Genomic DNA, 23,801 nt, shown 5'->3' on the forward strand with positions numbered 1-23,801 from the left:
TGCAAAGACAGTTCAGAAGGGACTAAAACTGTGCTAAAAACTAAATCATTTGGAGGTTGCACAGGGACTGATATGCAGCAAATTTCAATTGTAGTAAACACATACTTTTCCCTCCTCTTCCTCCTTCCCTTCCTGAGAAGGGCAGACAATTAAAACCAGACTTTATTAGGCTTTATTTCCCTCCCCCTTCTGCTGCCCCAGCAGCATTCAAGGCAGATTCAAGCTTGCAAATAAAAATGCAAAATCATAGAATCATAGAACTGTCTAGGTTGGAAGAGACCCTTGGGGTCATCGAGTCCAACCATCTACCCTACTCTACAAAGTTCTCCCCTACACCATATCCCCCAACACCACATCTCAACGTCTCTTAAACACATCCAGGGATGGGGACTCAACCACCTCCTTGGGCAGTCTATTCCAACGCCTGACCACTCTTTCTGGGAAAAATTCTTTCCTAATGTTCAGTCTAAATCTGCCCTGTTGGAGCTTGAAGCCATTCCCTCTTGTTCTGTCAAAATAAATGCTATGTTGTGGGTTCATTTTTACTTCTGTACTCAACACTCATTCTCCGTACACCTGCAAATAAAAGCAGTTTCAGTTTAAATAAAGACTAAAAGCATTACCTGATACTTACTGCACAGGAACCCAAAACTCAAAGTCACAATTAAACTTCAGCAGTGGGAACTCCTGCATACTGCTATACTCACCACCTTCCTCCATTATTCCACTATCTTGCAGCCCACAGTAAACGAGGTTGATTGGCTTTTCTTACCACCCATCTCTAATCCTCTCCCCCAAAAGCCACACCTTTACCCTAAATCTCCAAACTCCTTCAAACGTATTTTCATCCTGGAGCTTACGGAACCTCTAGCTCTTTCACAGGCATAGGTTGTCTCATAAATGTTGCAATTTGGGGGAAAAAAAGACACTCCATCATTATGACCACAACTGTTTTGAGGCATTTGGCCTTTCCTCTTACTTCTTTTTGCTATCAAGCCCGCTGACTCTGACCTTCATCCTCAGTGGCACAACCCCCTCCTCTAATCTTTGCCATCACACTGAAAAAGAAGCAGCTAGAAGTAAAGGAAGGTCAGTCTGGAAAAAAAACCCATACCACCCAACAGGCTCTCACTGAAGACTTCTGCTGCTTCTTTATTATTTGTATCTTGCTGTGCCAATCTGCAAACTGTGCGGATCCCAGAGAGTGATCGCCCCTGCCACAAACTATAACCAGACAACATACACGCTCTGCAGATCCCAGTGGAAAGCATTAACCAAGCAGATTCCCTACTCCCCCGATACGTGGAAGGAAACACAACTGGTCCGAAGCAGTGGAGGAGGAGTCAGGTGAATTGACACTCAGAAGTCTTCTGAATAAGAGTAGGGGGGAAATTTAATGCACTGATATGAATTTCAATTTTTGGTACAGCATGGGAAAAAAATCTTTCAACAGTAAAGCGGCCTGAGGGATACCCACACAAGGCCAGGGGTCAGCGAAACAGGACTAAGAGGCAGGTGAGAGGTACCGAGATAGTGACCATCAACGGAACGAGCAGAGCAGTAGCTGCCGTAACACCATTCCTGCTTTCTTGTTAATACCCTCGCACTACCAGGGAAGTCCTCCAACGTGCAGATTTCTGCTGAGGGACTTCTCACTCTGACTTTCCAAACTTTTTACAAAGACTTCTACTAACCTCATCAGTTCCTCCACTTTGTCATCAATGTCCAAGTCCTCTTCAGAAGCTTCAAAACTGTATGACCTTTGAGCCAAGCTGTTTGCAAGTGGGTAGCGGGTAGGTGACATCTTCCCATTGAATGCAGACAACCTCTCGTTACTCTCCCTCCCATTCTGATTAGTAGTGCAAGGCTGTGGGGAGGTGTCGTAACTGTTGCTCGGTGATGGCGACATCCCAGAATGCTGGGTCTGTGTTGAAGCTGTGGCTGTAGAGGAAGATGCTGGGACATTGTTGGTACTGTTGCTGTAGGAACCACCTCCGTAGCTAGACCTTCTTCCAAATTTGTCACTATGCTCTTGATCAAGACGATCCAAGGTTTCCAGTGCGTGGAGGATTTCATGTCTGGTCATTCCTGTACGTCTCAGGCGCTGAAGCAGGTCTATCTGCTCTATGGTAAATCTTGGTTCGTCTGTGTAGTGAGACATGGTTTCCAGCAGACTAAAAACAAGGTAAAACATAAAAGCAAACACTTCAGTTCAATAGTTCCCTGTGGTACATGGAAAGCACTTTACATGCGGGAAAGATCAATTCCGGTCCAACTCTTTAGGTCACACATGACAGAGATGGCAGCCCGATAGTCCACCTCCAAACAAGCTCGGCAGGCAACCTCCCACGGCCGCAACTCTGGCTACGTGGCAGAAGGGCTTATTTTCTTTGAAGCACTCAAATAGCATTTCTCTTTTTTACTAGTAATCCCTCCGCCTTCTACAATAAACCTGCAGTTACTACCCTTTTGCTTTTGATAAACCGCTGCTACAGAGAGGCGGTAGTCACTCAGTAATGAAAGCTGAAATTTGATTTCAGAAAAAATTTTGCCCATTGCTCGGTACCCACCAGACAGAAATCCCATATTCCAAAACTGTTAGGTGGAGGCCAGAGGTTGAGTTTTTCCTGGAGAAGTTTTAACCAGTTATGACGTGAGATTTACAAATCACAACTCCTTCGATTCTTAAGTTTGAAGAGTTCAAGTTGCCCTAACTTTTTGTTGCTGCCTTAAAAAAAAGAAGATAAAAAACACACCTAGCGGAAATTCTAGTGTCCTGTAGGACCAAAGTTGATTTGACTGAAGTCCCGTTTCTGAAGTTCGATTTCTGAAGTTAGTAACTTTTGAACCTGGAATGCTGTCACGGATCGCCTGCCCTAACAAGGAAAGTGCAGCACATCCAATTACTACTGAGCTTTCATTTAAAGAAATAAGCCCACAGCCTTTTCCCCTCCAAAGGCAGACTTCTCGTGTAACTCGATCATCATGGCGGCTCATCAAAAGCATTTTTAACTCCTAGACTTCCCAAGGTACCAGAACGATGAACATCCTATGTATTTGCTGCAAAGCCCAGAAATGGAACTGGGGAAAAAAATTTAAAAAAAATCACAATATGCTCCCTTAATCGCTCTTCCTTCCTAAGTCTCCTCATTACCGATCCAAATGGCATACAAATGACAAGATCACCTCCTTCATAACTCAAGCTCTTGAGAAGAAGGGATGGCAGATGGAGGGCAGAGAGAATTTGGCAAAGAGATCGACACATTTTCTGTCCTTCTTGTGAATCTTCTTACGAGTCAAGGGTTTATTACAATTCCTGCAGGAGAGCAGGGTGAAGAGATCACTCAAACTCCAGGAGACATGACAGAGCTAATGTACAATCCCTACAAGCGAGAGCAGACAAACAGCAGCCTCGGGAAAATCAAGTAAGAATTCCAAGGACCCTATGAAAACCAAAAGAGGGATGCCGGCCGTCACGATTATGTCAGACCTTCCAGGGACAGGGCTGCCTATTTCTCTCCACGAATTTTGAAGATCACTCCTCATTTCCATTTCTGCACTGGCACAGAAAAGTCCCCAACAGGAGCCGCAGTGTGACAGAACTTTTTCAATTGCCGCGTTTCATCTTTTTTCAGATACATGAATCACAGTAAAATAAACCGAGGCGGGAGGTTCTGGGGGTGTAGCACTCTTCAGGGGAGTGACAGCCCGCAACACGGACCTGACTAGGCAATGGGAACAGGTCTACCCTTGGGTCAGAGGGTACAGCCACAGTAATACTACAAAATTAATCAGCGCCCAGGAAGAAGCACTGTAGCATCTACGTACAGTCGTCTGCAGCATTACTAAATCACTGTAACTGTCTTTGGTGCAGTTTTGGTCAACCAGTGCACTCGTGACCAATTCAGAATTTGTTTCAAGATTTTGCACGGAGCAGAAACCACAAACACTCTGTTTGGATGCAGCCACTCAGTCTCAAGGCTAAGAGTGTCTGGTAGTATGGATGTGGCCAAGTGGCCCTGCGGCCGAAGAACAGCACCGAGAACTGGCTCGCTTCGTAGAGCTGTGGCTAGAGTGCAGCCGTACAGACATGGTGCTACAAAGCCAGGATGCATGCATCCACAAAAAAGGCATTTGCAGCCTGGAAAATACAGAAATGAGAAGAAGCTCCTATCTTTGGCCTCATCAAGCAAATACTGAGCTCTTTTTCAACCCTTTGCTTCAACAGTGGGAGAAGGAAGGAGGAGGACAATGCAAGGGGATGACTCCCATCCAAGAAAATGACTATGTGAGAAGACAGACAGACTACAGCCATATAAGTGCTTTAGCCCAACAGGAATGTGCTGTCCTTCGGACAATTGATTACTGAAAACGTACAAGTCATTTTAAATTTTAAAAGACAAGCACCCAGATTATTCTACTAAAAGGAGGGCAGAGCAGCCAACGCAGCAGTAGACTAGCAACTGACTGGAATTGTAACAACTGCAATTTGGAAGTCGCATCTCAGACGGAGACGTTCAGAGCTTGACAAGGAGCATTCGGAAACAGACATGGTGTTCTAGGTTTGGCCCCTGCGCTGGGGGAGGCAGGGCTGCTCAATCCCTTTCTCCGAAGAGAAGTGTCACGCTGACTTACTGACTCACATCACAACCTCCTGTACAGCCCGAAAGCCCCCCACGACAGCTCGGAACAGCACGGTTGTCACACAGAAAATCTCTTAAACGTCTAGCCTTGAGACGGTTTCCACTAGATAAGCCAGCTTGTCCTTCCTTGGAGATAAAGCCATTTTTGTCATTTCTTACCTGTATTTCTAACGCCACCGTTTCCAGGGTCATTTACAAGTTTCATGTGCTCAAGTACTTTGTCAAACTGGAGAATCTAATGAACCAGAACCTCCACCCAGAGTTACCTCTACTCAAAATTCCTACTTTATTGACTCTTTGACGTTTAATACCAAAACATAGTTTAGATTATCTAGTTCAATCTCCACTTTGTCACAGACCTAGAAACCCAAAACTTTTGTCCTGGCCCCGTGAACCAAAAATCTCACACCTGACAAAAGCATGACTTTCCAGACGGCTTCAAAACCCGTCAAGTAACACAGAACTTACCATTTCCTGCAGCAGTTTGTTGCCACGGTCAGTCATTCCCTTTAAAATTCGGGTGTGATCCCTAATTTGTCTAATACGTCAGGGCTCAGCTTCTAGATCTGGGTTCTCAAGCCAAATTAATATCCTTTAGTGAATTACACATAATGCTTTAGTGAATCCTAAGTATCCTTTAGTGAATTACTAGTGAATTACACATAATGAACTGCAGTGTTCTTAGATGCAAGAGAAATGGTTGACCTTCTGTCCTACGCGGCTGCATGTGGGAAAGTGATGTGGCCTCCAATTTGTCCCAGTTTGATGCAGCGGGGATCCGCTGTGCACGTGTAGCAGTTTCAACTGCGCAGGGACGCAGGGGCTGCTGGAGAAGGCCATCCTCTGCCCGAAGAATAAGATATTCAGTGACTTCCAACTTGTGTTCTACAGAGTCCTGTTAGTCCGTGGACTGCTTCTAAAAGGCTTGCAGAAAGTAATCTAAGAGTAGCAAATCTACTGTCAGATTAAATCCATTATACTATGTTTAACACAATCCCTGGGAAAGTGGTGGCAATTTGAAAAAACAAAACAAAACAAAAAAAAAAAACAAAAAACCAAACCAAACCCAAACCAAAATCAATGATCTGTCTGTCCACACAAAAAATATTCTCCTAGCCCTCCAGCCCTTTCAGACAACGTCTGTACAATTTTTCAACGCTTAAAAAGATAAAAGCACCAAAATCAGATACGGGATCTCACTGCTGGTCACACTAATGTCACACACCGATGTAAAAACTGCCTTGCTTATACTTACATACACAGCATATACTGCTTCTGACATACTTGATTGGTCTTCTTGATTTTGAGCTCCTATTCACATTTTCACGTGCTTTTCTACACAACCATGAGATCAACAAACAATATTTCTGAGTGAGTTTTATGTATTGAAAACAACTGCAGGAACCAGGAATTTTCCATTAAAAACCCAAAACAAATATTGCAAAATGTGGTACTATTGAACATGTTCCAACACTGCCAACTCTCTACTGCTTTTTAATGAATAACTACAGTAACATTATTTAGAACTGTTATTCCAGCAGGGCTTCAGTTATTTTCCCTTTTTAAAATATTTTAATAAACTTACCCTGTTTAAAGACCAATTTACAAAGCAGCTAAGTAAATAAGCCATTTCAGAATCATCATAATTTCATTCACCTCATTAATTAATGGATATTCTCCACTACTTCATCCCCCCCATATTGCTGTAAGAGCCTCTTATCCTCCTGAACTCCTCTGGCCAGCTATAATTCAATTTGCTTCCCCCCGTCTTTTTCCTTGTGAAATACAATCAACTGCAAAAGTAACAAGAAGTAAAACAAGACAGGGACAAGCAGAACGACTGGGGGTGTGCGGGAAAAAGTAAAGATAGCAAATACTTTTCCCGAGAAGAAAGACTGAGGACCGACCGCTTTACTGTAGTCAAACTTTGGCAAACTTTGCTGCCAGTGTAGCAAAATATCCCCCACGCTAGCAGATCTCACCTTGTAATCACATGCCTCACCTTCCCATCAGTCAGCTAAACCCTCACCAGTTACAGTGGGCTGTCAATTTTCCTTGGGGAAATATTCGGAAAAAAGCACTAACCAAGGGAATTGCCATGCATTTTTCTCCCCCCGATTTTGAAAGCAAGACCTCTGCAAAGTACTAATTAAGCGCAAAACTAAAATTGACCAATTTTCTGAAAAACTGAATCTTGCCCTTAAAATAAATCAAGTTTTTCCAGATCCTGACAGAAAAAAAGGTAGCTTAAAATATCAAACTTATTTACATTTCTTACATTAAGTTGGCAGTCACACCGCAAGTAAGATGGCCCAATTCCACTCACTGCCTCTTGGAATCTATAAAGCATTATAACTTCACGCTTATCTTCCGTGGCTCATCCAAAAGGAAGCTGAGGAACCTGAATATCAGATTGAAAGGAGAACTACGAGGAGCTAAAAAAGAACTATTTTCACTCCCAAGCGCGCAGATATAAAATATCCAGGAGGTCTCGACCAGCCAGACGCAGTATCGCTCTTTTTCACTTCTAACACCACTTTCTGGAGTGAAGGTTGTTTAGGGGCGTCATTTCTCTCAATACCATTGCTTTTCCTTATCATATCACCAAGACTTATTTAGCCTCTTTTTTGTAGGAATTTCACCCTTTAGCTACGGGGCTCCGTCCCCACTTTGAAAGTACTGATCTTGAGTGGGGGTGCGTGGCCAAGTACAGAGGCGTCCTCCTCCCTTATCTTTCTGCATCTCATAGAGAACAGTAAGGAAAAACGCAGCAAGGTTTTCTCACCTACTGTCATAGCCCAAGCTCACACGGATACAAGAATCATTTACCCAACACTAACTTTCTAGGTGATGGAACACAGCAGAATAATCCCATAAAAACAGCTATGAGCTAAGTCCATGTCCAATTGAACTTGCAGAAGTTCAAAGCAATTCAATTACCCGTTTGGGAATAAGGCCAGACAGCAGCCTTAACACCTCTAACGCTTGAGAAAATGGCTCTGGACTCTTTAATGATCGCAAGAAATCATTTTTTCCACTCTTCTACTCACTGTACATGAGTAGGAAGTACTCTAGCACCACTGAAGAGACCCTCTTCTGCAGAGATCCTTCTCCAAATTTCCATTAAAATTCCCTGCTTTATCTAATAAGCTCTGCAAGGCTCAAGACTCACAAAACCAGTTGCGTTTTTTGATGCAAGACCTATATTCGATATAATCTGCATAATATGGATGTGGGCTAGAGCCAAAGTGTTCAGAACAGGATCCCAGGTCTGGTAATTGGTTTAAGAGTGATTCTGATAAAGCCACATCAACTGTGGCAAAGAGGATGGGGAGAGACGCCAACTTCTACCCTTCTTTGGCACATGGCACACACGCTGGTCCAGGGCAGGACCCTAACAGCACTACACCGCCCTGTCAATGCAGAATTTGCAATCTTATCTTTTATAGCACCATCATTTTTTTTTTTGCAACATAGCATGCGCCTTCTTGGTGTCATCGAACACAATCTTGGCCTTGAAACGGAAGAGCAAAATCACAAGGTTAAGTTGTGGCTTTTCAGCTGAAGTAGGTTATCCCAAAGTATGTAGCAAAAAAATTACTTTCTACAACTCGTCAACTAACCGAGTGCTTTAACTACCACAGTCCTTCTCACAGCTTGAACTCCTTAGCACGCCAGGGTTTTTTTCCTGCGTGCATGTGCATCCAGTACTGGTGAGAAGCGCTAGCTGAACACCTGCGGGGATGGATGTCCTCCACCTACTGAAGGCACAGATCAGAGAGAGCAGCCGTGCTGGCTTTGCGTGCCCCGTCCCCAGACCGAGCACCGCCGTCAGGACCCCCGTTTGGTATGACTGGGCTGCCACGTTTCCCTTCGACGTGAGGTCTCTGACCTAGGCAGCAAGCAAAAATGGATATTAAGGACGGCATTGCTCTTTCCAAAGGCAATATAATTTGCTTATCAACTGGCCTGATATTCAACAACTTAATTCACATGAACTACCGCTCCGGATGCTTTCTATCAGAACCAGCCACTACAAAGAAACTCCACTTCCAGCTCCCCAGTCTGTTAATTTTTAAACCGCGCTTTATATTATGCAGGCTTGTACCTCTCTCCACACATTTTTACGAGATCCAAGCGCAGTTTCATTCGCTCCTCCTTCCTTTTCTACATCTCACCCCACTGTTACCCACCCCAAAGGATACAGCTGGTTCTTACAACATGCTCAAGAGAGCCACTTTCATTCTGAGCTACAGCTGTTCCAGTAACAGAGCGGTTGACGTATACCACAAAGTAAACGGTGTACACCATGCACGCACGTTCAGGGGCAAAGACTGTGATCTGTCAAGTGAAGCTCTAAGGCAGTGTTGAAATGAAACTGGGACATTTGGGTATAACACTATCTAGTCTTCTGAAATTCAAGTTTTGGCCTCTTCTGTTCATATTGAACAACTGCATCTCCTTTTATTCACAGCCAGTTTAAATATCTCAGAAACGCCCAAAGCTTTGCACCATATTAAGCAAAGCTGCCTTTAAAACAGTAGTGGATGCTGTGAATTCTGGGGCGCAACAGAGGATTAAGGATCTGACTCATCTGAGCTGACGCTTATGCTCATCAGTTGCAACTCCAGTATTTTCAGTGGAGTTGTACCAGTTTTCAAGAGAGGAGGAAAAAAAAAAATAATAAAAAAAAAATCAGGCCTCAAGTGCTCATCATGTCAACGAACACAGAGCCATCCTTACCCAAACGTTAGCATAATTATCTCCTGCAGTTGCATCTCTTAGTTCTGATTTTCAAAGAGGACTCTACTCCCATTCATCCTGATTCACAAACAAAATGTAATGCTTGTAATGACTGCTCTCATCCCAGGGAAACGAACGCCTCGCATTGCAGCAAGGAGTGAAATCAGACTACAAGCTGATCTATCGAGGTTAAACGTCACCGGTTCTGTTTATGAATGCAAAACACCGTCTTATGAATGCAGAACACTGCCATACGCTTTCGATCAAAATGGTGACAGTTAATAAGAGCAGCCCGAAACTTCTGAAAATAAATCCAACGTAATCAAATACTCACCGCTACACAAATTATAGAAGGCAAGCCGAGAGCAGAATATCAACATATCATTTCTTCGGGAGGCTTCAAGTTTCTCAGCTAGTTAAAGAGCCCCAAACCCCGATTCACTTCTTCTACATAGGCTGTTCTTCCACTCAGCCTTTGAAATTCTTCACTGCCAATAAAATATATTTTCTGGGTACTAGCACACTGGCAGTAAGCAAACCCTAGCAGTTTTGCCGCTGATTCCACTCGGGTGAGTAACTTTATGGTATCCGCTTTACATCTTTGGGACAGAGAGAGAGAACTTGAGATCGATCTTATAAGGCAAAACCATAATAGAATATAAATGCCAATTATTGTCATAATCCAAGTCGTACAAAAGGGACTGACCTCTGACGAAGCACAGGGCTGGGAGCCAGATACTTGTGAATTCTACTCAAGGCACAAGACAGATTCACGCTGACACCTTATCTGTCTAACCCTAACCTTCCCTACTCCTGCAATCCGGGTCTCCTACTGTTGTTGCAATTCTACAGCAACGAGGCAGGAATTCAGACACTGAGGCTGGATTCAAGGGCAGAAGGAGGGATCAGAAGGACTAACAAACAGAGAGAAAAGCTGTAGCAGCAGCTGAGTGCTGAACCGGCGCCCAAAGCCCAAACCTGTGCCAAGAGCGAAGGAGGAGCTCTCGGATTCAAGAGCCGAAGACTAAACTCTGGATATATAAGCTCTGTAACAGAATGAGGGCAGGACTTGGGCGCTTGAGTTACACAGCTAAGCAAATCTCACCAGCACACCGAAATACTGTCTTTATCCCACGTGAAGAGACAGAGTCACTGTGGCAATAAGATGGAGATGCGGGTCTAAGCCAGACACCGGACAGGCAAGTCACGTCGTTTCAGCTGTCACCATTACTGGGGTCGATATACTGCTGTCTCTGCCTCCTCCGGTTCACAGGATCACAGAATCTCCGAGATTGGAAAAGACCTGTAAGATCATCTTGTTCAATCATTCACCTCACACCGCTGAGCCCGCCACTAACCCATGGCCCTCAGCACTGTACCTACACGACCCTTAAATACCTCCAGGGATGGAAACTCCACCACTGCCCCGGGTAACGCGTCCCAATGCCCCATGATCCTTTCGGTAAAGACATTCTTCCTAATACCCACTTAGATAATAATTCACTTCAGAATTTGACCAATCCTTTATTAAAATGCAGCAGAATCTCCAAATTCTTCTCTATTAATCCTGCTAGCTGGAGTATATAAATACTTGAAACACATCTTTCTATAGAACATCATAGGCAGGGAAGTAAAATCACTCTAATTTTTGAGACCAAGAGCTCACAGAAGGGGACTGGCCTTCAGACAAGTCAAAACGACTTGTTCAAAGTCATACAGGCATTCTGCAAGAAGGCAGACCAAGTGCCTGGCCAAACTTTGAGCGTTTTCTCACCACACATACAGCCATCCTACAGGGTCCATCTATAGCATCCGATATGACAAGGTGTAGGACAAGTTTCAAGGAACGCCACCACCAGGCTTTCCACCACCTCTCATCCACACATAAAGGAAAAAGAGACGTTTTGAAGTATTTCAGGCACCTTCGTTCTCCCTCATGATCTATCACCAGCAGTAACAATCAACACGCTTTATTAAAAGAGGAATTTTTTAGTTCAGAAAACTAAAATCCAAACCCAGCAAGTAACTGAAACTTACCCACTGCTAATTTTGTACTTAACTATAAAGCAATTTTTTTTTCCCCATGAGAAAACAGTTTGCAAGTGTAGTTTTACCAGTACAGTCTTAGTGAAGACAGATATTATACTTGGAGAACAACTCGGGAACAGATAACAGCGGCTGCTTGAAGAATATAAATGATAATGGCAAAACCATAGGCTTTTGGCCACAGTTGCTTCCATATTAGATTTTTATTTTATCTAAAAGCATTTCAAAGAGAAACACATGTCCTAATTAATGCTCTCAAAGCAACAAGCATCTCTTTGTGTAGCCTAGACCTGAACTAGGGAAATTTCTTCTTGTATGACATAGAGAAAACCCAGTCTGTATTCTCAGGGCTTCCACATCTTTCTGTGTCCTCCTCAGAGCAGGAGGAGAACACCTACAGATGAAAGTTGCGAGGCTGCAGGTGCATGAGAGAGGGTGAACTGACATACGACCTGCTCTTCTGCACAGTTCCAGGACTTGGTGGAAACCTCCACTGAGCAGTTCAGTTCACTATCCCAGCAGGAAAATCAGTCAACCAACCCACCCACCCATAGCTAGTCACTGCCCGGGTTAACGACCTGAATTAGCTTCGAGAAGGCTCTGATGATTGCTATGACCAACCCATCAGATGGGGTCAAGCCAGTTTGGCCAAAAGCAGAAGTAGGCATAAGAGGCACACGTGCACCGAGATTTCTTTTAGGTCCCTTTCAGTGGCGTAGTTGCCTGTGAAATCATGAATTAACTCATCTGGTTTATCTTGAAGTAAAACTAAGGGCTCGGACAAGACATCGTTTCAGCTAAGGAAGCTTAAAATGCCAAGCGAACATCCCTACAGCCACCAACTATTTACACGATACCTTGCCACTGAAGTCAAAAAGAGCAATTTAGCCGAGTCCTCTTTCACCCAAGTTTAATTAACGTGTTTTGTGTCACATTTCAAGGAAGCTGGACAGTTAACACAGCTCAGCCGCGCGGTGACTGTCTAAGCCACTCTAACTCCACTGTCTGTTCTTCAATGTGCGCCGATTTTGGTATCGCTCACAGACTCGTTCCTTTCTTTCCATTGTTTTTCCTAAATGATGACAAGGCTTCAATCTAGTCTTTTCTCATCCGCATTACTCTCAGATTTTCTTTCCACTCAGCAGGCTTTTACTCACTCCCAAGACAGCTCTGCCACTGCTGGCAGTTAAGATTCATAAGCACCAGCCTCGTAATTCAGGTAAACTTTAAGTGACAATGTTGGAACTGTCTAGTTCTATCAGAAATCATATTTCGCGAGATAGTTTGAAACACACAACACAAATACCGGTGGTCATACCTCACTATTCACACATATTAATTAATCAATACTGTCACGAGCCTGTGGAGTACAAGTAATTACCCCCGTTATATTTATAGAGAACCCAATAGAGATATACTTACATTGGCTACAGAAGGACTTAGTTTCAGATAAATGACTAATTCTTGTAAGACCAGAATCAAGAGCCTCGTGGTCCCACCATGCCTCAAATTCCTCTCGAGTACTGACTCTCATCCAACTGTGGATAAAAATTAGGTACGTGAAATGGTAACTGCAGCCCGCTGCCTGCTTCGCTCTTCTGACAGAGGATGCTGCCCCGTGGTGGGAGTAACCAAACTACTCTCTAGCCATGGTTATCCTACCCAGTATTTAAGTTAACATTTTTTACCAAAAAAAAAAAAGAAGAAGAAGAAGAAGAAGAAGAAAAAAAGACTGTTTTCTTTGTTCCCCCTCTGAAACCACGACGCCCACTTATCCATTTTAAAAGATATCTGTGGTTTAATCTGGAAACTTTATACCTAAATGGGTCATCTTGGACCATTTCCTCTAATTTAATACTCTCTAATCCCCTCCAAATAGGTTCACCCCAGCTTTCACTCAGTCAAAAATTATTCACCTGTACTTATATTGCGTTCTCGATGACTGTATTAACTGCGTATATACTGGAATAAATCGAAAAAGCTGCAACCACTCTGATGGAGGGTGGCAGCTGATTAACGGGGCAAATCAATGTGCCACAACGATTCCAGAAAGCATCAGAACAACGCGATAACCAACCCAAACTGCACAGGGGCAGAACATGACAGAAATCTAACTAAAGCACAGGAAATTAAAGCTATCTAATTCACAGTTTGGAACTTTATGTTAAGAATCTGATTCAAAGTTAAAGCTGACAGACTGTCCTCGTGCTCGCACAAAACACAGAGGAGCTCCAAAATCACTCCGCAAACTCGGAATTACCAGTACAATAAAGACGCAGAGGGCAGTGTGGCCTTACCTCCAGACTCCTTTCCTGCTGCGAACTAGATCTTTACAATTTCAAGTGGTGATTTTAATACTGGAATCCAACATATTTCTAGCTAAAAGAAAGAAGAGGAGGTGGCTCAGGGGACCAGCTACAAAGTAGGAAACCACTGGTTTTGAATAGAAGACTAAGCCACCAGCAATAGAAAATAACTAATTAATGGTTGTACCAAGAAGTCTTTTTGAAATACACTGGTAGTTAAGTTTCCAACACAAAATCCCTGGCAGTCGTTATTTTTTTGCTGTGACTCCCTCTGTGACTGCACTGCCACTTGCACTATGAACATCCATGCGCCAGATGAATAATCTCCATCCTTCGAATAATCCATCTGGGAAAATGCGACTGCATTCACAGCAGCCCCGTTTCTTGCTACCTATTCTGTAGACAGGATTTCTCTTTCCAACTCAGCCTGACAGGAGGCACAATCAAAAGTCAAGAGGTCAAAATATCTCAAGAATCCGATTGCCAGTGGACAAGCATTTGGCGTGCCTGTAAAAGAGGTATGGGGAACAACGATCTAGGACTGGCCAGTGAGAGAGACGGCTGACAGCGCAGACAGGTCAAGCCTCTCCCTTCAGCCTGACAAGCTCCAAACTGTGAATTCATTTGCTTATGTATTGAAGAAATAGCACGGATACCAATTACATTGAAGATTCAGGACAGAAGGCATTTCAAAGAACAAACTCATAGGCTCAAATTCAAGGATGAGATTTAGACGACTTCAATCCATACTGGGATTCAGGATACCGCAGTGCTTGCTTGGACCAACACATCCAATTCCAATGTCAGGTCAGCTGCCCTAGGTTTTCTGCCTTTGCTATGTAATACTACGCTAATGGTGTACTCAACCCCTTTTACCAAGTCTGTAGCGGCACTAAACTCTCTTGCACAGCTCTGCTGTCCCTCTAGTACGTTCAGCAGATGTACGGCGATCTCTCTTTTAACAATACCCTTTCTCTGATCAAGGATGAATTACTAAGAACTGCATGATTTTCCTTCTCTTTCAGCGACAGACATGTAGAAGTAGAAATAACTTACCAGCCAGACCAATCGAGGAATTAAGTGCTACTGTTCCCTGCTTTAAATGTCTAGCAAATACCAAACCAGTGGAACTCTCCTATTTAGCCAACTGCTGATAACCTCTGTAACCATCTCTCTGCTCTTTTTAGACAAATTAACAGAAAAAAAAAAACACCAAACATTATGTTTTTGTGAGGTTTTTTTTAGCTTGTACTTACACTACTGGAAAAGTTCTGAGCATACTTTACATGGGGATGGGACGTTATAAAGCCTCTTGAGGGTCTTCAGTGTTATTCACCATTCTGTAAAACACAATTAAAATATAGAAAACCATTAGAGATTTCTGTGAAAGGAAAGTACATTCTGACATCTTGTAATCTGGTGTACAATTACACAAGCAGCTTACAGAGGGCAACCTTACAGCAGTTTCACCAGGCAGTAGCACCAAATCACTTCTCGTTAAAAAACCCAACAACAAAGACAGGTCCCTTCAGGATCCTTCCCAATCACCCAATCCGTCCCTCAGCTAAAAGACAGTGGAATGTATACCAATCACTAAATATAACCATGGTTAAGAAAAACGTTCCCTGGAACCACTCAATTTTCTTATATCATCTTTCAATTTTTATTTTTTAAAGGGATCGTTAAAGCCTCACCCTCTTTCTTCCCCCCGCCTTCAGCGGGAGCTTTGACACAGTTTGCAACGGACCCATGGTCTTAAAGTCTGGTAAATAATCTTTTACATCCAAACAGCCCATGAATTATAAACGACCCAAGTTATAAATGGATACTCTACAGATCTAACCCAAGGCCAACCAGCTGAGTATTCTGAGCTTGCGCACGCCCATAGGTGAAAAACCGAGTCTGTTCAATCCCGTTACCCCGGATAACCTGTAACTAATCCAGACCCATATATAATCGCAGACATATATTTCAATGCAGATGGTAGATTCCTAAGGAGAAAGTTGATGTCTGGTAGTGTAATCAGTCCAGAGACAAAAATTTAAATTACAATTGATTTCTTTCGGCCACAAGTAAATTAATCTATGCAATCATTTAGCCTTATGACAGTTACCTACCCTTTTAACTCACAAAAGCTATTAAAAGGATTATTTGGCTAACATCCGCAAAGAGCTTAGAAGACACGTACTATATTCTGAAAAGGAATGACCTAAGAGAATTTTCTTTAGCTATCACTGCTGATGTCTTTCTCCACAAACTAACACGGACTGAAAGTGCTTAAAAAGTTAAACTATTAGCCAAAAGGAAAGAGAAAAGCAGGATATTGTATCCAGGCAGATGCAGAAAGAACCAGAGGGAATATTTACACTTATTTACAGAGGAATATTTACGCTATGGGCCTATGTGAGCTGGAATAGCAAACAAGTGGGTAGAGCAGCACAGGGATTTGCATGGGATGATTTACTCTGCTCCGTAAGGAGATGCCTGTAACATCAGCAACCAAGCCTGGTGGACAGCCACATCTCAGCTCTTCTCGGTGGTTAAGACTGGTCCAGATGCTACAGCACGACTCTTCTTCTGTCACACCCGCTATAGGCTGTGGGGAAGAACCGCAGCTGTTCCGGATAGAGTCCACTGGGCATACACAAACTTGTTTATGTGGCCTTTGTCTTTTTTTTTTTCTTTATGAAAAAACTTAGGAATTCTCAGGGCAAAAGGCTGGGCTGAACGAGCTTTTCCAGAAGTAGCAGCAGTCAGCTCCTGGCCACCAGCCTTCCCAGGGGCTTTAAGCCTGTCCCCGCATGATTGCTCCCACCCAGATGGGGCAAAGCAACGCGCCGGGTGTTTTTGGGGAGGGAGCTGCTGAGAGCTGGCTGCTGCCATTTCCAAAACAATTCATTTGGCCCACATCTAGGTCTCGAGTTGCCTTCTTCCTCTCCAGGAATGGAGGTCGCCAAGAGCAAGGCCACAGACAAGATGAGTGGTCCCAGCAGACCCCAGGTCACGTACTGTGACCTGGCAGAGAAATCGTGACACCAAGGTACTGATGGATGGCAAAGACAAAACACATGGGTCCCTCGCAAGCAGCTACCCCAAACCTCTGAAAGGTAGTTCTACACCAAAACACTTCTCTGTTAAACCTCTTAACTGTTTTTAAAACATTTTCCCTGAAGCAGTCACAAAAAATATGAGATCACACTGTTGACTTATTGCCAAATTTTGAGTTTAATACAGAGAGCTGTTTTGTTTTCCGAAGAGGAACAAATTAGACTTAAATATATACAAACTTTCTGAAGGTCAGAGAGGCTGACGACAGACAACTGGATTCCTCAGAGAAAGATTTGCTTCCAGGGTGTGCAGTGTGGAAGAAGCAAAGAACAAAACCCAGAAAGGAAAGAAAAGATCATCTTCCATCATCATGAAACGCAGAATTAAAACTGGAACATGAGGAGATGTGATATAAAGAGCCAAAGAAAAGGCGGCAGTAACTCAGGTGTGAGATGACAAAGGCAGGACAACGATATTAGTAGAACTAATGGAAGAGAAAAAAAATGGTACAGACCTCAGATGTTATAAATGAAGAGCCATTAGGATCAAGCCCAATTCTGGGATGTGAACAGAGGAGGGAGAAGGAACTTCTCCAAGAGACTCCCGATCCGTGAGCACAGATAGAGGATGACAGCATTTCAGCAGAAACAAACAGCCGAGAGCTCATGGGAAAGTAAGAGGAAATCTCAATTTTTGCTCTGTTAAAGGCTGCGGCAGCACTATTACAGTCTGAACGCAATCGCAAAGTGTCACAGACGGGGCCAAGCAGTACGGCAGGTCAGGGAATCCTCGGGTCTGCCCTGGCAGTGGGACTTGTGAACGCAAATGCAGTTACGCAGAAAGGAGAGGACGCTCGTGCTTCCTACGTCTGAGGCCAGAACAGAACGGCTGCTGTTGAAATGGGTTACAAACAGTCTTTGACTCAACGTTGGTCTAAAGTTCAGTGGCACGGAAATACCTTCCCTGCCCCCCCCCCCCCCCCCCCCCCAAAGGTTGCTTGAGCGTTTTTGTAATTTAAGGGCACATCAGATGGGAAACAAGCACCCCCTCGCCTATAATTTTAGCCAAAAAAGTTCAGCCCCAAACAACGTAACTTCCACCACCACCAAATCACGACTCTGAAATCACAAATCGATATCCCTCCTTCCCTCAGTCTCCTTTTAGCGTGAACCGAAGCACCAAACCAGGTCTGATCACAGCAGCAAAAGCAGGTGTCACCACAACCTATAGTAGATATGCAAGCACAAACTCACAAACCTTTGCCCTTTTCGCATTATTCATTAAATAAATTATCTGCTGACACAGGGGAAACACCACCAGCTTCTGTTCCTATTTCTGGTACAGACAATAAAAAAAATTCAATATTAATATGGAAATCATGGCCACAGTTGTAGAATCAGATGTAATGAACAATCTTGTCCCCAGCTTAAGTTGCTATAAAGGCAGCTTAAATTTACAATGGATGAGTCTTCATGGCAATCTGTTTTTTAGATATTAAAAATCTCATTTTCTCAGTGCCAAGGACAAGTGGAAGTGTGAAGCACTGGAGTATCAACTCTGCATTTGTCTCACTTGACATGAAATCATTTTCATTTTAGTTCAGATTTTTAATACATTCTTGGGATCCACTTCAGTTTTCTTCATTTCTCACTGTATGCAATTAAATGTTTTGAAGTATAGTTCACCCTGATCCACAATGCCCTGCAGAAGCAAGGAGGAAGTCACTTGGTAAAGATGAGGCTGATATCACTTACTTGGAAGAGAAATTAATTTTCCCTTTTAATTTCTGAGTGAGTCACATAGTAAAAAATAATGCCACCACTTTGTATTTCACTATTACCTTCCTTGGTCAGTTCTTAAAAAGGGCTTTACAAATAACAAATTAAAAGCTTTTGCCCTTGGGGAAGGGAAAGATCACCATTTTGTCAAAGTAAAACATGAACAGAGGGGCTAAATTCTGGGCTTAAAGCCACACAGGATAGTACCAGTGGCTGAACACGGTATCTGCCTGAGGACACAGACCCCACTACTACAATAGGGCTATTACCTAACCAGCTACTGAAATGCAGAAGAACCAAGTTTCAGCTCGCTGATAGACCTGGTGCATTGGATGGTGAAACAAACGGGCAAATTCATCCCTGAGACCGAAGTTCTACCACTGCTGAATTCGCAACAAAGGCAGATTCCCAACGCCATGCATAATTACAAACCAATCTCCTAGAAGTAAGGGAAATTTTCAAAATTATATCCTGTACTTAAATGATGTACAGCTTAAGGTCTGTAGGAATCATCAGGTCTCCCGGCTGGACTGTGTGTGTGTGCACATGTGCGTACACACGCGTCTGTGCGAACACGGGCTTTCCCATTTCCTCCGCTTCCCCTCCTCTACACTGAGACCAGCATAAAGTAAAACAAACCCGTTAGTGGCTTAACTTACGTGCAGAAGATACCTTGCCTGAAAACCACCAAGAGACCCGTCTGTCCTAGCTCATTCCAGTGGTTCAGCACCCTCCCCATTACGAATTTGAACTTGATTTCTACTTTTAATGTGTCTGAATTCAGATTCCGGACAGCAGCTCCTGTTAAGCCTTTCTTTCCCAGCTTAGAGCCCTTTATTCCTGGGAGATGTTCAGACAGGCTGTTGTTTACCCTGTGCTTTTAAAACTCCAGGTACTGCATTTGTATAAAAACTTAAATTCATCTGGGTGCATGCACAAAAGTAGGACTAGTGTCCAAAATACTAAAGCTAATCTAGGACTCTCTAGCCCATTTTCCCAAAATAGGTCTATTAGGAAAAAAAAAAAAAAAACAACCCCAACCACTGCTCTGCCATATGACTTGAGGATGTGTTACATTTGTGCCCTGGAAAGCAAGGTTAAGAACCTTCTCTAAGAAGTGCCACCTCCTGAGCACACGCTGTGGCTTGGCGAGGTGCAGCAGCCGGTTTCATGCTGTCATTGTACTGCAATGCAAAGAGAAGGAAGAGTCGTTTCTTACATCTGCGGGCTCCAAGTTATTTAAATATCACTACTTTAAGTCAGTACATTGATCTGTACCTTGAGCACGGTCTTGTGCAGACCCGCAAGAAGGCGCACAACATGCTCTCATCAAGAATCATTGCTAAACAAGCAAAGCAGCTTCTGGGTTACCTTGAACAGATGTTTCAAGGAGCATGTTGGCTCAGCTGCAAGGCATGAAATGTCACGGCACAGACCTTACCTTAAGGGACCGGTTGTGACCTTCTAATCCAGGTTCAAAGAACGGTTGAGGTTGGAAGGGACCTCTGGAGGTCATTTTGTCCAACCTCCTGCCACCCAGAGCCAGTTGCCCAGAACCACGTCCGCACAGTTCTGAGTATCTCCAAGTTTGGAGACTCCACCACCTCTCTGGGCAACCTGTGCCAATGAATCAAAGGAGACCAGAGGGAGCAAGGGAGCATACTTTTCACAAACAAAAATTCTTAAAGAAGTTACCTCCGATCAAAGCTGTTTTCAGTCTTATTGCAACTGTGTTGGTTTACCACACCCTTTACACTACAACCCAGGGGAAAGCCGTATTTTGGGATTATGGTGAGGGAATAGAGTAGCATCTTACCGAGCTTACAGCAAAAAATTTTTGATGGGATCCTCTTCTTCATCAGAACTCTTTTAACTGAAGGGAAACCACCGAAACAAGCCTTTTCCCCTTTAGAAAACATTTGCCTCAATCTTATGATAAAGCCACAGTTGGAACACTTAAAAAAGAAAGCAAGCAAATCATTGTTTCCACAACATGCCCTGCAGTAGATCTCCACAGAACAATTAGCGAAGGATTGCAGTCAACACTGTTCCTCTCTCCTTCTCCCTCTCCAAGCCCACAAAACAGAAACCTCCTTACTCAAATTTAGGGGCATCGCCTAGAGCGCAAGCAGGAGGCCAGGCTGCCTTCTGAGGCACACTAGCAACTGATCTGCTCTACAAAAAGACTCAGACCACAAAATCAGGAAATTTCACAAACTTCCACAATGGCAGAAAAGTTCGTCTGCATTTCACTGGAAAGGACCCCAAGTCAGAAGTCCCAGAGAAGTCAGAAGTCCCAGAGACACATAACAGGCAATGGAGTCCCAGTAAAAGGACATCATTCAGTAGTGCTTTGTCCTTAATGGCAGCTGGAAAATCAAATGCTGTCATCAAGATACAGCTGTAGACACGTTCCAGCAGAGAACCCCGGGTTACATTTTCATTATTGCTTACAAATGAGCTTCAGGCCTTAACGTACCAAGCACCTACGCTGTTGTATCTCCTGAACTTCAGTATGTTGTCCCCTCCAATCACGTCTAAAAACTTGCCTGGAACCAAAGGCGAGACATGAATTAGCTTTTCTGGCTAAAATTACAAGTGAATCTTAACAGCGGTAGACTGACAGCAAGGCACACGAACCCACGGCTAATAGCGATAGCTAACGGCTGCTATAAAGACCACTTCCTTAATGAGCACATAGGTTATCTTAATCTACATAGATCAGTTTGAGCACTGAAACAGTTGAGGAAGAGCAAGATGGTCACTCGCACGCAAGAGAATTTAAAGAGACGGTGACTCTCAGTTGAGTGGTTCAGTTCAAAATGTTTGAGGCTGCATTAGAACAGAGCAGAAGCTCTCACAAAATCAGTAACTGCATGTCAGAAGACAACAAGCAAGAGCCGAGAGCTGAAGGAGCAGTCCCATCCCAGCTCATTCCTACAGAGCTAAAGTGGTCAAGGCATACCCTAAAGTAGAATAAAGATTTAAAGCATTTACATGCCAACAGTAGGGATTATACCTTGAACTCTGTGGATGTATACACCATAAGGCATATACGTTAATCTGGACAAAAGTGCAGATGGGAGATTGCCAAGACCTCGAGTCAAAGCCTGGGCCAAACATACAACAAATGAGAGGCTCATTCAAAATGGTCCCAATTAACACTTAATTACCTCGACAGTTTTCTGCTAGGAGTACAGGGACACAGTAGCACTGGATACACCAACTGAAACGACATTCTATGTTGCCAAGCATAACGTCTGCGTGCTGCGAGTATACCTCCATCGCAGAACAGTCAGATGTGAGCATCTCTGCTCACTAAGTCTATTCAGGCACGCTCACGTGCACTCCATACCTGGGTGGCTATGACCATAATAATGCCGTAGTTAAATTTCTCACCAACTGGAACCGCTCAAATGAATTACCAGAATTAGCAGAAGAACTTGACCTCCTGAAGTGCCCCAAGTCTGCCATCTCGCTAGTCTTGCTAGCACTGAGTATCACTTTTGGCACAGGGGAGTTACCCCGTTGGACTGCAACAGGATGCGAAGCAAGCACACTGTGCCCAACAGCGCACACTAGAAAGAAGAAAGAAACTATTGCTATTATGGCCTCCAGACCTCAGTGGGGAGCTCACTCGTGTTGGAGAACAACCTGACAAAGCTGCCCCGCACACCACGCACGGCAAGAGGTACCCAACTGAAGGAACACCAGCAGCAGAAGCACAGCATCCTGCAGGTCCGAGATGGTTAGCAGTGCCTTCAGAACATCCATCTCGTGCATAAAGCTTTGATAACCTAATCTCAGCATGCTCGCAACAGGACATACGAAGATCAGAAAACATACTAGTTTTCTCAATGTCTAAAGAACGACTCATCAAGGCTACTGGAATCAGTGCTTACGGAGCTCAGCTTTTGATCTTCCAGTAGTGAAAGTTTAGATACTATAGTTAAAATAAGTGTAGTCTTTTAAAGACAGGCCTTTTTAGCTGTCAGTTCCACTCAGACCTGCAGCTTGCTCAGCCCAAAGAGCATACAGCTGTCCACCATGAAGACTAATGCTCAGCTTCTAAGCAGGCTGTGGCCAGTGAAAGGCAAGTTCATGAGCACAAAAACAGGAAGTACTGCAACAACGTACAACAGCCCGAAGAAAATGGACCGTTCATCTGACTGGACAGGCAGAGACCTTCCTTCACCCCCGACATTCCAGGAGACCCCTACGCACATTAGCAGACGCCACCAAACCTTCTTTAGCAGAATTCCAGGAATCGTACTTGCCGTCAGGCCGCTTGACAGAGAGATATCAATGGGAAGACAGGGGTACCGCAAACCTTTGCCAGGCACAGGAAACTGCTACTGCATGATCCTATGCAAATACAAAGGTGCCCAATGCAAGACGCCCAAAGGCAAGACGCATGCATATTCAGCTGAAGTGAGCTGAAGACCCTACGCCCAGTTGCTGACCTAAGAAAAGAAACCAGAATTGTATCTGTCATCACGAGTACCAGGAACAAGCACAGAAGAGAAATAAGTAATGCCTCACAGTCCTTTATTTTTGCGTTGCTGTATGGAACATAAAAGTAATAAGAGGAATGTGGTATCCCTTAGCAATAGCAAATGTATTGCATAAAATTTAAGAGAAGTATCATCTTTTTAAAAATAGGCTTTGGATTTAAGATCATCATCCCCTTTTCCCAAACAGTAATCTGATAACATGCTGTACAAGCAATAAATGAGTTCAGAATTTTACAAAACATTAAATGGTGTTCTGAAAAGCTCTGCGAGCTCTCAGTTACTTGTAACAAAACAAGCATGCAACCCTTTTCCATCCCCAAACAAGTTTGTATAAAATTGTGCCATAAAAGGAGCCGATAAGCATGGCAGTCTCACCAATGTCTGCCCTCTGCCTTACAGCTGAAGGTAGGTTTGATGGACAGTCATAGGGCACCCATCTGTTGTCCACTTCAGAATACCATCAGCTATCAGAGAATCCACGTGTCCACCAGTGACGCTGGAACTGGGTTGGGATCTGGCAGATGTGTCCTTGCCGCAGATCAAACGAGCCTCCTTGCCACGCTCCACCCCGTGCCCTTGTCAACTGGTTATGCCTAAAATATCGACCCGTGGCTCTACCCATCTTTTCCGCTTTCCCCTCTTCTTCCTCTCCGATGACCCAGGCTTTCATCAGGTCCACCTCTAAAGGCATTACCCCATGTCAAGCAAACACTTCCATCCACG

General features: G+C 43.8%; 1 protein-coding gene across 4 annotated transcripts in view; it reads right to left on the minus strand.

The window, feature by feature from the left end:
* HMBOX1 (homeobox containing 1) overlaps positions 1–23,801 on the minus strand; it is a 113,111-nt gene that overhangs the window by 48,890 nt on the left and 40,420 nt on the right. For 3 of the 4 annotated variants that reach the window (XM_082480454.1, XM_082480453.1, XM_082480452.1), the window contains exons 2-3: positions 14,995–15,078; positions 1,695–2,174 (exon numbers count right to left, since the gene is read on the minus strand). In XM_082480454.1, coding sequence (XP_082336580.1) covers positions 1,695–2,174; positions 14,995–15,017 — 503 coding nt within the window. In that variant the 5' untranslated portion in view covers positions 15,018–15,078. Of the gene's footprint in view, positions 1–1,694; positions 2,175–12,854; positions 12,971–13,729; positions 13,812–14,994; positions 15,079–23,801 lie in introns of all 4 variants that reach the window. The other variant, XM_082480455.1, reaches the window with a different exon arrangement.

The sequence above is a fragment of the Vanellus vanellus genome, assembly GCF_965231255.1.
Source record: "Vanellus vanellus genome assembly, chromosome: 3".
Classification (NCBI taxonomy): domain Eukaryota; kingdom Metazoa; phylum Chordata; class Aves; order Charadriiformes; family Charadriidae; genus Vanellus; species Vanellus vanellus.